Source organism: Lissotriton helveticus, chromosome 12 (assembly GCF_964261635.1).
Source record: "Lissotriton helveticus chromosome 12, aLisHel1.1, whole genome shotgun sequence".
Taxonomy (NCBI): domain Eukaryota; kingdom Metazoa; phylum Chordata; class Amphibia; order Caudata; family Salamandridae; genus Lissotriton; species Lissotriton helveticus.
The window spans coordinates 871270229-871285198 of record NC_136073.1 but is presented as its reverse complement, the minus strand read 5'-3'; the positions used below and the strand labels follow the sequence as shown (position 1 = coordinate 871285198).

Below are 14970 nucleotides of genomic sequence, written 5' to 3'. Positions count from 1 at the left end.
GCAGATGAAGCGCTCCCTCAGCGCTACAGGGACAAGTCCAGCCAAGTCCTTCAGGGGGATGCAGCAAAGTCCCTCCAGGGTAAAGCAAAGTCCCCCATCCTTCCAGGACAGGCAGAGGGGTCCCCCAGAGGTCCAGGCATCCAGGGGCTGGGCAGCGCCCGCCCCTGGTAGATTCCAGTCCGAAGTAAGAACAAGACAAGAACCTTTTGGAAGGGGCAGAGCCCCTTCTTATACACAGAAAAGGCTTTGAAGTCTTTAGAAGTATTTGTGTAGGCGAGCCCTAAGCTCTGGGAGTATCTGGTTTCCCTCTCCTGTCAGCCTCAGGTCAGAGGTGACAGGGGGCCATCGGGAGGGAGAGTCATCCAGGGTGGGCCGACAGACACAGCCTGGCACCACCAGAGCTCTTTCCACTCCTTCCTAACAGCGGATGGGGGCCTTTCATCTACGGCTTGACTCAGACCCCCCTCCTCCAGACAGTCCATCTACCAACAGGCCCAGGCATGCCTGGGCCAGGCCCATCAGCCAATCCCGTGCTAGCAGACTCACTACACAATTATGCCAACTTCTAAAAGTGGCGCTTCTGGACTAGACACAGCCATGCCGCATACACCATTCTGCAGCATTCATTCTCACGAGTTCATACATATCAAACTCGCCCCTGCACTCCCCACGCATCAGGAATCTACCATGGGCATACATATTTCCCATTCATTCCTATGGGAGGGCAGGGCGCTCACCATCCATACACAGAAAGCACACGCACGTTACACTGTACCACAGTGAAAAAGTGCGCAGAGGCCTAAAATCACCAACCCAGGTTCCAAAAACAGGCTAGGAAAAAGCAAAAAGTCACGGGGTGAACCTGCCCAAAGGACCGGGTCCAACAGCAACCATGCAAAAAGAGGCACTTTCCTACAGTTTGGCATCTCGAGGACCTTTGCTGTATGGCATCCCCTGTATTATGCCAAATCCTAAACGAGGCACTGAGTCATGAAAGCTGAGGGTGAAGAACACATTTTGGTGTTAGGCATCTGACCATACACAACTTTGAGGACAAAAGAGGGCCATCTTGAAGTGATTAGGATTACTTGAGTGCTATAAGGATTGCATCGCTATTTAAGGCGTTTCAGAACTTGAGTAAGTAATTTTCAAATCTGAGATGTAGTGGTAAGGAATTCCACAAGACCTCAAGGTCTGACCCCCAAATCTGTTGAATCTTGCTGAGTGCGTAATGAAGTGATCTGTTACCACACTTGAGGCTTCAGGTCGTTGATTATGGATGAACAATTTCAAGGGGTAGCTCGGTGTGGGACTTTTAAAGCTAGCACTATCTTTCCCTGTAGGTTCCTGAGGGGGTTTCATGGTTAGTGTGTTGTGGTTGTGTCACTCCAAGCCAAACAAGCAGGCTGCATAGTCTTGAACTCCTCAGAGTTCAGTCTATGCAGCATATGGAATCACTTTTTCCACAATACAGAAGTAATGCCTCAATAAATGGGCTGTCAAACCTATGGAATGTGCCTGTATCTGGTATCGCATGTAACACCGGGCACAATTGAAAATCCTCCAGTTTCAGGAAGAAATACTAAAGGCACATAATTCACTGGTTGAGTTTCCTCCACAAAAATATCGTGTGGTGGGAAAATTTAGCGGGTGGATACTCTTCCAGATCTTGTATTTCCTCCAGAAATTGAGAGGAATATTCAATGACTTTTAAATCAGACTTTTGGGTGAGGAAGGCATTTAGACCCTGCCAGATGGGTCATAAGTTGGCCAGGGGGTCAGAGCCAGTGGAACTCTGTGCTGAGAGGAGAGCTGCCTCAGCTCCAGCTCCCTTCGTACCGCTGAATGTTTGCCAAGCAGGCTCCATGTATAGGGTCGGTTTGGCACATTGTTGTTTTGGAGAAAAAGCGGGAATTTGTTTTCTCACTTAAAACACACAGGACATTTTCTCCCAGTATATGGGGGCCATTCTACACTTTACTTACCTGTGCTCACAATGCAAATCATGGGAAGCACAGTAAGGAAAATAACCCCACCCAATGTGTGGCAGGATGACCGTCACTGTAACCTGGCATCCGTTTGGCAAACCAGAAGCTAGCTCCTAGATTTACACTGGTGCAGTCAGCAGAGGTTCTGTTGATGTAAACACATCACTTCCCCAACTCTACAGAGAATGGAGAAGCTGTGAGATGGGCGGGCCGGGGCACTGGAGGTATACAGTGTGCTCTTATTCTGCAAACTCTAACCAAGGTCTTTGGTCTCTGGCCTACTAACCAAGAGAGGCAAATTGTCTTACAACATAATCTCCATATTTTCGTCTGGACCAACAAAATCTGAACTGTCCCCTTCCGGCTTACTCTACTTAGCCCAACTCTTTAAAAGATTGCACCAACCTCCATTGTTTTCAATAGCGGGTGGCCAACTTCATGCCTGTAATATCCCACGCCATTCACTGTCATGTTGATTGTCAGCATTCCTCTCACCGGCTTCCCAAATGTATATCTGGAGGAGATTAAAAATAAAGATTGTCAACACACTGCAAGTCTGTGTTCTAAAGACGCTCCGCCCAGTACAAGTAGTTGGAACCCCTATGAACCAAACCCCGCCCCTCATACATGCCATCCCTCCAAGGATCTTTTCCTTGAGGTTGTCAAATAACTCTTCATGCCACCCAAAGGCAGCGAATATTCACCTGGTAGTCATAAGATGCACAAATCACTTAAAATCCACTTTTCATCATGCTTTTTACCTTGGCCACTAATCCCCCACCCCCTTTTTTTTTTAAACTAGTTTGATTTGACCCTATACATGGATTCATGCTTTGGGTGTGCAGAGTCATTTTTTAACAGGCATTGGTATATGCAGTAGAGTTCTTTTTAAACAGTCCTAAGCAGTCGCGGGTTGAGTTTGAAAAAGTGTTGGTAGCCAGGTTTTAAATATGTGTATCCAACAATGGTAGTTTAACATGTCGGTAGTCTGAAAGGTGAGCGCATGTGATGGAGCTCCTGGGTCTAAAATCCAGTGATCCACTGAGAAGGTGTAGCACACATTGGGAGAAGCTTGAAGAGGCAGCCCCTGACCCCTCCTTAAGAGCCTGCTGTGCTTGTAATGGGGCAGTTAGGACACCCCTGGGCATGGCTGTCCCACTGATGAGAGGCAGCCATGACGCATTACTGCTGATATTCCTTGCATGGGGCGCTGCAAACACTTCTCAGCAGAGCTCCTGTGATTGTACCTGAATAGCATGGGCACTTCCTAGAAGGGCTGCCGTACTCAGAGTCACCCAGAACTAGCACTTCTCAGCAGCACTGGTAGAGGCGTCACCGGGATTCAGGGGCAGTTCTTAGCAGGAATCTCCCAATTTATTTGGCACAGTAGCTGCACTTCTTAGGAAGAGGAGTGTTTTATTTTCCAAATGAGACGCCCTGCCTTCACCGCAGCAATGGAATACATAAAATGGACAGTTCAGGCTCTTCCGAGCAGTTATATCATATTTTAATGGGACATTTTAGGAGCGTGTTAACAGAATTAGGACACTTTAGGTGCATTGTTACAAACATTCCAAAGTGTCGCTGCCATAATTTGAATAGAACAGGAACTTCCACTTTTCAAAAGGGAGGCTGTACCTATAACGACGCGTCATCATTAGTCCATCTCAGCAAGGCCAAGGTGCCTTGAAACTGACGATGTCAGAGCATCTCAGCAGAGATGACATATTCTGAATGGAACAATGCTGAAACCTCTCAGCAGGGTTGTTATTCTTCTAATTCAATAGTGTTTCCATTTCCAGCTGTGTAGCTATACTTTTCAGAGTACAATACTGATAGCTGTTTGTGGTCTCAGCAAAGAGATCATTATTTGACTGGGCATCAATTGTAGAATGGCATAATTCAGAGGTCATTTGATGGATAATAGTGTGGTGTACACATGGCAGCTAAGAGAAAGCATTTCTAGCGCACCGAAGAGCATAGGCAGCAACAATTCGGGCTCTTTCAGAAACAAACAACACCTACAGTACTGGCAGGGCAAGCAGAGTATATGGAGCCGCAGTGCTTCCTGCAGATAGTGTACGGGCAGCAGCAGGGCACTCTGACTCCATCACTGAGCATGCAGATATTACCAAAGCTTGCTTTTATACAGTATTAGGCCCACATAGTAGCTTTTAAATTAAGTAAGCTGCTTTATAAAGATCACAAAGAACATTTCGTGGGAGCCCTCCAGTGCTCCGTCTTGTCCTATTTAGGCTCAGAGGAAGCCTACTGAGCACTCTGGTCTTTGTAGCCTTAGCATTATTACATATATATTCCAGTACAGCTCAAGTAAGGGGGGATGGAAAACTCGGTGCCCCCGGTCCTTGTGGAGACCTTCTGATTATTCAATTTGTGAAGCCTAAATACTCCTCAGAAACGTTGGATAGCTTCTCTATGAGCATATCATTTGAGACAACGATGGTGTGTCTGGGTTATTTAGCAGAAAAGATCTAAAGGTCATATTTAAAAACATGTAATTGCTTCGTACTACTTTACCTTGCATGCACCGTAGCCTTTTCACAGGTGTTAATATCGCGAATGTATGGAGGAGGGTTGATCATCAATTCAAACTTGGGTAAAACTGCAATAGAGAGACAGAGAAGATATATACTTGCAGAAGTGTATTGCTAGAAAATCTCTGACGGATATACTATATAAATAACAGAAGCAGTGTTCGAGGAATTTGATGCCTTGAACTTCTGTATCACTAGAGGCATTAGAGGTAGCAGAAAAAAGGTGAAGGCAAACCTCCCATACCAGTTTTTCAACAGTGCATTCCCCGGTGACACTAGATGGTTCCTCCTGGATGTGAAGGACAGGCCTTTTGTGTTTCCTGCTGTTGTGAACAGGTCGACCTGTGGTGCCCCATTGTTGAAAAGGTGTGTCTATCAGCTTGTGTTCTAGTTCCCACTCTTGGAAACCATTTGCCCTTCTGCTGAGCATGCCTGCATTAGTGTTTTCAACTCACCATTACCACGCCTGTGGTAATGATGAATTTAACCTTGCAGTGCTTGTGCTCTTCTCATATTTGGGTATGATTTTACTTTAAGAGTATCTAGCTCTGCCCCAGGAAGGTTTTCCTTTTTTCTGGGGAAGGAGTGATTTTTTCCGATTTATTGAAAACCTTAATTGGTGGAGAAGGTGAAGAGCATAACAGGCTGTTCTTGCATTGCTTAAGTAGGGCTCGCTCTTACCAGCCAGGCATCTAGGCAGGGATACACATGAATGGACTATTTCCTGAGACGTGCTGCCATCACTGCAATGTTTTGGTAAACACCCTTAGTGCAGTCTCCCTTGCTCTCTCCTATCTGTGATGGACTCCCTTCTACCAAAGGATCTGTATGTGTACAATGCCGCTGTGGCAGTCTCAATTGACCTTATCATGCCTTCCAGACTGGAGTCTACCTGTGGCCCCAGTAGATGGTTCCTGTTAGGAGCATATCAGTGATGTTGGCCTGGACTTCTGGTCTGAAACCTGAAACGCATAGCCAGCCATGTCTCCTCATTAATGTCCCTAGAGCTATTTGTCTCCTTGCATTGTCAGCTGTATCTAATACAGACTTAGAGCAGGAGTTGGCTGTTTTCTTCCCTTCCTCTATGACTGTTTTAACCCTTTTGAGGTATTCCTCAGGCAGGTATGACATTACTTCTGCCTTGACTTAAAGTTGGTGATATACTACTGAGGAGCTGATCTCCTTTTCATCTTTCTATCCACTGCCTCTATCCTTTTACCATCCTTGTCTAGAGGAGGGCCCAAGGATACCAGGGGCATGGCTCTTTTACCAGATTTCAAGTTTGTCTTCTGTGGATGCACTGCATTTCTTTACTATCCGAGGAGTGCCTGCCTTGGCAGATGCAGGTTTTTGAAGTTCCTGCCTCCCATGCTTCAGAATACTAGGTAGCATGGGAAGAAACTGTTGTCTCCTATAATCAGGGCTCAGAGTTTACAAAGGAAAACATGTGTTTTCCCTTTCCACCTCCATCTTCACCCAAAGGTGTCTGCATCTCTCTTTACTGCCCCATCAATGTAATGTAATTGGAGAAGTCATACGAGGGAGATGGCCTTGTAGGATAGGTGCTCACCTCATCTTGAAGAGAGTCAGCCTTCTTGTCTGCCCACTGTGTCTTTTCCTCACTCTATGCCTCAAACTCTGCTTCCTCTGACTCATGTTGTGCATACATTAAGTCCTCCTCCCCCAATTCTGGTCCTGCTTCGACCTCCAGTGTCGGTTCTGCAGATCAAATGTCCCTCTCCTTTCAGCCTTTTTATGCCTAGCCGATTAGGGAATTTTATGTTGCTGCATAGATTTCTCAAAGGCTTTTTAACTAGCTATTCTATCTCTGCCTTGAGTGCACTCTTTCCTCTCCATGTCACCAATGTTGGAGGCTTTCTAGTCTTCATGCAACGTGTCCCTCAAATGTGCCTGTCCATCCTTCCCTCCTCAAGCTTGATCATACTCTGAAGCCTAGCCCCTTACATGTGACTTTTCGTTTCGTCCCGGTAAGAAGGGACGTTTCTCACGCTCCTTCAACTGTGATATTTTTTGGCCTGTAGGGCTTATGTTTCTGAAGCTGTACTTTCTAGCGATAAGACTTTGTCGGTTTTTATAGGCAATTTTGATGCCTTGTCTTTCGACATTTCCATGGATTTCTTTGAGTTTGCAGCTGAAGGCCCAGGGTCCTTACTATGATGACAACTTCGACCTCCTGCTGGATAACTTTGAAGTCTGAGTCCTCTTGGTGTTCACTCTTAGCTCCTTCAGCCTCATCGTCATTGGAAAAACCCATCTACTTCATTGACGACATCCTCTTCTTCCCAAGCTCAGCTATTCCTAGCATGTCTGCTGCTGTGCAGTGAGCAAGATGTACTTTGTCTCTATGGATCTAAGTCTTTGGTTTAAAGAGATAGCAATTGAGGCAGTAATTGGGCAATGGTCTCTCTGTGGACAGCACATACATACTGGATATTCATCATTCACAAAGAACTTCCTATGGCAATTTGAGCAGAACTTGAAAATTGTGTTCATGCTTTAAGATGGCGTTAAGGAATCTCGGGGACCCCACCTAGTACCAATACCGTTCTCCAACCAAGTTGAAGAAACCCTCTGAAAAACTGTGGAAAAAACTCTGATTCAGGGCATAGATCGGCAAGCGCTCAAAGTTTTCAGTAGCTTCCCATAATCCAGTGCTGGTCTTTCAGCATTTTCCTTGGTGCACCACCACATCCAACAGCCGGAAAAAAAAGAATCTAACATACTGGGGCTCTGCTATAGTCAACACTCACCAAACATAGAAAAGGTTTTTATATTATAACATTTTTGGTCCTAGCTACTAGATGGCAGATATCCAGGGGACATAAAAACCTTCTCTATTCAGCACAACCCAGGCACCACTTTGCCAGTCTTACTACTCTGCCTTGTATAACATGAATGTACAGCAAGGAAACAATGCAGCATGTAAAAAGAAAGTCCTCACACGTCCTCATTAACCCTTGCTCAGCTTTCACCATCAAAGTGCCCCTGACTACATTTGGATCTGCTTAACAAGGCTCATGATCGTCTCGTTTTGAAAATGGCTAATTCATTGCAATATAAAGAAAGCCCATTATATTTGGTGCACTGCAGCCCCATCTTGAATCTCCCTTCCTAAGCAAAATACCAGTTGTCACCTGTCAGGTTTAACAATTCATTGAATCCTTCAACAGGTTACATGACAGAAATGCTGTCAGTGGTAATCAAACTACAGTTGCTGAAATCAGAAAGTATCTTTCCTTCATGGGTACCGGTTATCCTGAAATATTGATCTTAGTGTGCCCGCCTGCAGCCTGTCACACAGTAGAAAACACGATCCTCAAAGAACAATGGATTACAGATCTACATGTATGCAGACAACATTCAAACAACAAAAACTGAACACGGGGCCACTGGCAATGCCCTAAGTCATGGTCTCCCTGTCCAATGGCCGAGGCAAAACCGGAGAGCTGGCAGAGGGAGCGGGGAGCTGCCACATCCCCTACTTAATCAGAGAGTTGTAAGGTACGCTTTTACAAAGAGCACATCAACAAAAGTAACACACATCCTCTCATGGTGCTTTAAAAGATCCTTTGTTTAAGAAACCAGATGGATTAAACCAGAGTCCCAATCCTATTGTGTATCGACTCATTAAACACCGTCTTGTGAGGAGTACACAAAAAGGCCATACCCAGGCTTCAGCAAAATCCAGCATTCAAGTAATTCCTCAGCCTAAAGCAGAGGTCTTCAAGCATTGTGGCTCTCCCCATGGAGGTCCATGGCTGAATTCCAAGAGGGGCACAAATGCCTCAGAAAGGTACTTGTACATGGAGATGGCTTGGAAGCATTAATTATTTATTGGGTGCATTTCCAGGCTGCGTTCATTTACATGCAAATGTTAATGTGCATTAAAAAAGTATATGTAACTGTGATCCTGAGTGCTACTTCAGCCATTTAATGTAGTGGTAGGGTTCAACACCTGGTTAAAAGGAAGAAAATATTCTGTAACTATTTTTCTGTGTTTTCTCTTTCACGTAACTGCATATAAAATAACACATACACCTTAGATGAAAATTAAATGCAAGTTAAACTAACCAGTGGGAAATGCACTCTTTTAGGTTATGAATCCTCAGTTGGTTAATGCGATCACTGCAGATGTCTGTGTGTGTTTGACCAGTCACATATTTGAATCCTGGTTGGTGCAGTGGAGAATAGTGACTTGTGTATTTATAGTGCTATCAGGTCCCAGCCAGTGACAGAAAGCTCTGTAAATGTGTGTCATTATTTTAAAATTGTATTACACAATGTGTAAGGCAGGTTGCAGCAAAATGATTTTGTGTTTAGGATAAAAACAAGTGCTTTCAAAGAATATGTTTTAGCAGTACCTTATTAGACTGTACCTAGAGCCAACATTTTTATTTGAGTCCGTTAAAAGGAATTGCAAAAAACAGCTGATAACACCCTTAGCTTCACTCTCAAAAAGAATAAATCTTTGTCGGTGTGAAGCCTCAAGGGGCTCCATCAATTAAAACCCATCCTGGCTTCCGAGAAGCCTTTACATTTGGCGATTAACCACCTGCACAAATTTACATTTCTTTCAGTTAGTAGGCCCCCTGGTGAGAAGGCCTGTTTCTTAAGCTACCTTTCATCCCTTCATAAGCCTCACTGCACAAGAGACCTGTTCCCCCAATTCTTCACTTTCAACCAGAGGTGCATCAGTGTCCACATTAAACATTCAGGGATGGAGGTTTCTAACAAAAAGTATGGGAACTGTTTTTGTGAACTTAAAAATGCATCGTTACGCTAGTCTGCATATATCCACCCATGTTAACCTCCGTTTACATGCAGATTTTCCTTACTAGCAATACCATGTTACCCTTTTCTGAGAAGGGTCCAGGGCCTAAGCAACAGAGAGGCGAGATCGGGGTCTTTTTTTTCTTTTCTGTTTTTTCACATTGGGGGGAGACAAACTGATTTGGGCCTAAGGCCTAGGAGTTATGCTGCAGTAGATTTTGTGCACAGGAGACAGTCTGTGAGTATTATTGGTGCTGAAGGTGCAGTAGCACTGGGACCCAGCAATGTGAGGAGCCAACTAAACCTACATTCTGGGTACATTTACTACCCTTCTTTGATTACATTAGGGCCAGGTGCATCCTTGAAGTGTCAGTTTCGCTTGGGCCTTTGAGCAATGGCCTAAGGGAGGGGACTAAAAACTAATATAAATAGTTTGGTAGGTTTGCAGAATACTTTGGGCCCAATTTAATCTTTCCTTAAAAAGCACACAGTAATAATTTGACCCAGCTGGCTAGGAGGAAAGCAGTATATGCCAGATAACACATCCTTTCAGTCTTTGTCCTTTATCTAAAGAATATAGGTCGATGAAACTCTTGCTGGCGGTTTTAGCTGTAAGGTTCAGATTTGTCCAAGGCTGGAATCTGACCATTGGTATCCATGCACTAAGCTAGTCACATGCCTTGAAGTCCTATTTGCTAAAACTATAGACAAAAATGTGTAATGGAATTATAGAAGTTGTGTCTGCTATGGTTTGATTGCCTCTTACAACCCCTGCTCCTTGACCCCAATTTTACTCACCATATTTCTGTACTTCAAAAGATTTGTTGTAGGTATGTCCCTGAGCTTCAGCAAATATAAACCATTCGCCAAAGACGGGCTGATCAGACAAGGGAAAACTCATATTTACTATGCCTGGAAGACAAAAATATTTTAATTCTTCTTCAAATATCATACATTTAATGGAGAAAAAAAAATTGAATTAATTTTCCTGGCTCAAAACTAGACCTTTCTAAGATTCAGATAGACATTCATTTTCAATAATTTGCGTAAGACATATTGTTAGCTTCGAACATACAGTGGGACATGCAGACTGTCCTGCCTGCCATTGATTGGCTTTACTGACACTCTCATTTGCCTCTTTCGTGTTCCAGTATATCAGTCTTGTGTTTACCCCTATGATAAAGCACAGCCTCTTTACTGTCTCTTTGATTGGTTAGTTTCTATGCTTTCACTGCTTGTTTTTAGGGAATGACTTCTTTTTGTTTAAGCATTTTATGAGAGTGCATGTATTTTCTAGGTTTGTCCCTCATGTGATTTTCTCCTCACCCTCCACATTATTCTCTCTCACCGATGCGCTTCTCTCCCCTCACCCACAATTATTTTGCGCTCTCTCGCCTCTGTCTGCATTTTCCCCTTCCACGGTTCACATTGCTTCCTTTTGCTCATGTTGCGTCTCCCCCTGTCCAATATATTGTTTTTTCTCACCGCCCTCCTTATTGCTTCTCCGCCAACCATCAACTCGGTTATTCTTTACAAAAAAAATGCAACTTCATTTAAGCGCTTTGAATTGTGTTTTAAAATAGCGCTTTTGTGCTCCTTTTTCAATCTCGGAAGGGTAAATAAAAGAAAAAAATACCACACAGTCATTTTGTAGGCTCATGCATGCATGGATAAATGCATACATGCGCATTTGAAACAACATTGCGGCCTAATGACTGCACTTTTTTTATAGTCATGCTTCACAGCAGTCGCTATTCTCTACAACATGCCTAAAAACGATTGGCAAAGCTAATAGGTCTAACAGACAAGCTCTACTGGCTTTGCCAATGCTTGTTTGAAATGACAGTTCAATTATTGCATTCACGCCTCCCTCATACAAAGATAAACAGTCAAACAAAAGAATGAACACTCACCACAGCAGAAGGGCTTCAGATCACTCCACTGGATCATCCTGGAGCCATGTGGGTCCTAGAAATCAGTTTGGCAACAGTGTTTAATATTATAAGTTGTTCAACAGAAACCATTCCCATCAGGTTTTCTGATTTGCCATGATTGGAAAATCTCTGGTATGATATAATGAGCATATTCTTTATTAGTGCCCAGGTCCCTGAGAACATCATCAAACTTATTCTACCCTCCAAGCCTTCAGAGTATGAGGCAGTGCCTCTGCAGCAACCATATGTTAATAAGAATTGCCTATTAGGTGCTACCCGAGCTTGCTTTTGTGAGACTCTGGGCAGAGTCAGTTAACTGTTAAAATGAACTGTACAATAGGGGAAATGTAGCTCAATTGAGTCGGGACACTACTCAATGTGCGAGCAATCCTTGGCACTTACCATGCTATCCTCCTGCTCAGGCTATACGATTTTGACCTCTGAGGTATGTAATTAAAGTGGCTTAAATCCTTTCTAACAGGAAGGCTGAGTTGATACAATGCATCCATTTCACCTGCGTGGGATTTCACTTGTCTTTTCCTGTCTGCCTTAATTCATTGCAATACACACACTCACTCTGAGCAACTTGACTGGCTCCTTTAGCATTGATTCACTTCTAAATATGCCTTGAACCTTAGCATTTACTGATAATTTTATGATCACATCCAACAAAAGTCCGAATATTTACCTCAGTCTTTCTGGTTATTGTTAACTGAATTTGCCAAAACTGCCTCAATTTGAACCATAAAGGATAGGAAGTAGGGTGGTGAGAGGATCAGCATCTCTTCAGCTCTTTCCTTCATAAAAACAGCTGTCATACATATAACATTTATTATGGATTCACATAGATCCTGGTGCCTCTATTTTCAAATGTTGACAAACTACTTCTTTTGCTTCCAGGGTATGAAAGAGGTTTTGTTATTCGTGGATTTTGTTACCAGTGCACCTTTGGGTCTTCACATTAATTTGATACGCTACCTACAATGCCAGCAAGTTTTGGATTGTACAGCTGAATATTGACATCAATAAAATCGACCCACAATAATGTTGATGTTAAAGTATAGGTTAGCACACAAAAACGTTTTTCGTATAACTAAAATAACAAAATATTGAATCCAAAATATCGTAATAAAATAAATCTCAATAAAAAAATAATTTCAACCAAAAATATAGGTTACAACAATATAGCCTTCAAAAATTAACCAGAAATGGGTTGGATGGGTAGGAGCCTTAGACAAAGATGATTGGCAAGAGGCTTGTATGGCCCTTAGAGGGCTGGCCATCTCAGCACGGTTGCGTATGACCCAGATAAATTACTTAAATCAAGTGACCTACCTGTCCCCCGCACGCATACAACAGATGGTCCCTGCTGCCGGTTGCCTTGTGTACGCTGTAAACAGCCCTTTTCTGACCTTCTGCATTTTGAATGAAACTGCTCGGGTGATGCCATACTGGAGCGGGGTGGCAAGGGAAATTACTGAGGTCCTAGGCCACACCATTGGGTTAACCCCTAAAGCGGCCTTACTGTGGCTGGTGGAGGAACTGGGGGTACCCGCGCTGAAAGATTGTTCATGGGCTTGGCCTGCCTAGTGGCCAAGCGAGATATAGCTCACTTGTGAAAGCAATCTGCAACACCTTCCCTATCAGTTTGGCGTACAGGTATGAACTAGTGTGCGCAACAACAAAAACCTATGTATGAGGCTCGTCGATGTCCTCAAAAACATGAGAGAGTGTGGCCGAAATGCTAGGCTTACAATGGTTTATCTGTATAAGGGGGCTGGCCTACGTGGATCGATGTAGATGTTATCATTAGCCTGTCATAATCACACCCCTTTTTTCCTTTTCTTTGATGAACTGTGATGTGTAGAATTACTAGCTGTCTATACAAATGCAATGAAATTGGATATAAAAAAAGAAATCCCAACATGCAAAAAAAAAGAAACTTGAGCACTTGAAACTATTCTATATAAATTTTAACGTATAATAGTAACTCTGTATTATCAGTAGCCATTGTTTACAATATTACCTCTGAGCATTTCAAGTCTTTAGAAACATAATAATACATTGTTCACGATCACGATCTGCAGATTACCAAATTTAAACATACAGATTTGACCCACAAGAGTCTTCAGTTTAGACAGGGACTCTATGAGCATGTATTATTGTTAAATCTTGTGGATATTTGGAAGCAAAGGTGTGAAAATTAATATTTCAACATAGGAAATGAGACCCACATTTTCCCCTTTTCTCTCTGGAACTCCTGTAATTCTAAGGTTAGAAGCCTAGCGTGATTTACTATTTGGTCTTGTTTATCATGCAGAGCTGAGATTTGTTTCTCTAATTGCACTATTTGCTTACTGGTTGTCAATTTCCTGTGTTTAATAAGACTAAAGATGAGGAATGCTCCAAAGATACATCAAACAAGGAGAAACGTTATAGGGAAGTAGGTTGATCTGTAGAGCAGTAAAAAAAGATCCAGTTCACAAGAACATGCTACAAAAATAATACTGGCCACTACACCTTCAAAACTCCATGCACCCATTGATAAGTAATCCTTGACAGCTCTGCGTCTTCAAACTCCAAAGACTATTTTATCATGTATTTCACATGGGGATTATTTAATGGGCTTTCATGAGGCCTCCAAGTGAGTTGTAAGGAAACTAAATGTAGATATTATTAATAGTGCATAAACACATGCAAGTTTTTAAACACTCCAAGAATAGCAGCAAACAAGACCCAAGGTTCCTCTAGTTCGGGGCCTTCCAGACCCCATAATAGATACTTTTCTCTGACCTATTTCACTTCAAGATGTTAAAAGATGTTAAGATAAGAAATCTGGGCTTCTAATATACATCTTATGTTTTTAAAGAGATAATCCAGCTCTGTAGTAGAGACTATGGCAAAAAGACATTCATTACCCTAGGATCCATCACTATGGCACTACTGGAGAAACAGATCAAAACAGTGGATTGTCTGAGAAAGAAGTATGTCAAAGCTCCAAAACCATTGCATAAAGTGCAGTGTTCAACTTATAGTTAGTTCAATAAGATCACGTTCGATGAGACTCCATTGGTCAGTTCATTGACTATCTTTCCAGAAGAAAGACCTCCATAAGATTATGAATAAAGCATCAACACTTTGGACAATAATATGCTTGCAATAAAGGACAGAGCTGATCCTTCTACTGGCCTACTAATAAGACATGCCTCCTGGTTGCAACTGACCGCTTAAAACCAAATAGGCAGCTGTAAATCCTACACCTACACTCCTCTGGATATACACACAGGGTGGCACAGGATGGTGAGATTCAGAAGAAGAACAGAGAAGCCAGAACTCTTAAGTCCATGGGCCTGGAAGAGAGGAAGGATATTCTCAGAATCCGAGTGTAGCATAAAAGCTAACACCAGCAGGTGCATACGCCTTACTAGCAAAGACAACTGCAACACCTATAGCAAAAACATGAGAAACCATTCTGCCTTACGCAGAAGCCATCTAGATTCAATGCTGACTAACACAGTAGCGTCAGCAAAAAGGCAAGCCTTAACTCGGACAATTTACTTGGGCATGACCCCAATACTAGTGAGCGGTGGTCTTTTTAGATAATAGAAATAGGACAATAAAAAAACATGTGAGTGCTCAATATTATGGGGAAGGGAAACAAATTCAAATTTAAACGGGCCGGATTGGCTCGCTTATAAAAAG

The 14970-nt window shown here is 43.0% G+C and overlaps 1 protein-coding gene across 2 annotated transcripts in view; it reads right to left on the bottom strand.

Annotated features, from left to right (window-relative positions):
• The window catches only part of CPAMD8 (C3 and PZP like alpha-2-macroglobulin domain containing 8), a 1183022-nt gene that overhangs the window by 1059422 nt on the left and 108630 nt on the right, over window positions 1–14970 (bottom strand). For both annotated transcript variants that reach the window (XM_078671323.1, XM_078671324.1), the window contains exons 7-10: window positions 11248–11302; window positions 10133–10246; window positions 4527–4611; window positions 2394–2502 (exon numbers count right to left, since the gene is read on the bottom strand). In XM_078671323.1, the coding sequence (XP_078527449.1) occupies window positions 2394–2502; window positions 4527–4611; window positions 10133–10246; window positions 11248–11302 (363 nt within the window). The remainder of the gene's footprint in view (window positions 1–2393; window positions 2503–4526; window positions 4612–10132; window positions 10247–11247; window positions 11303–14970) is intronic.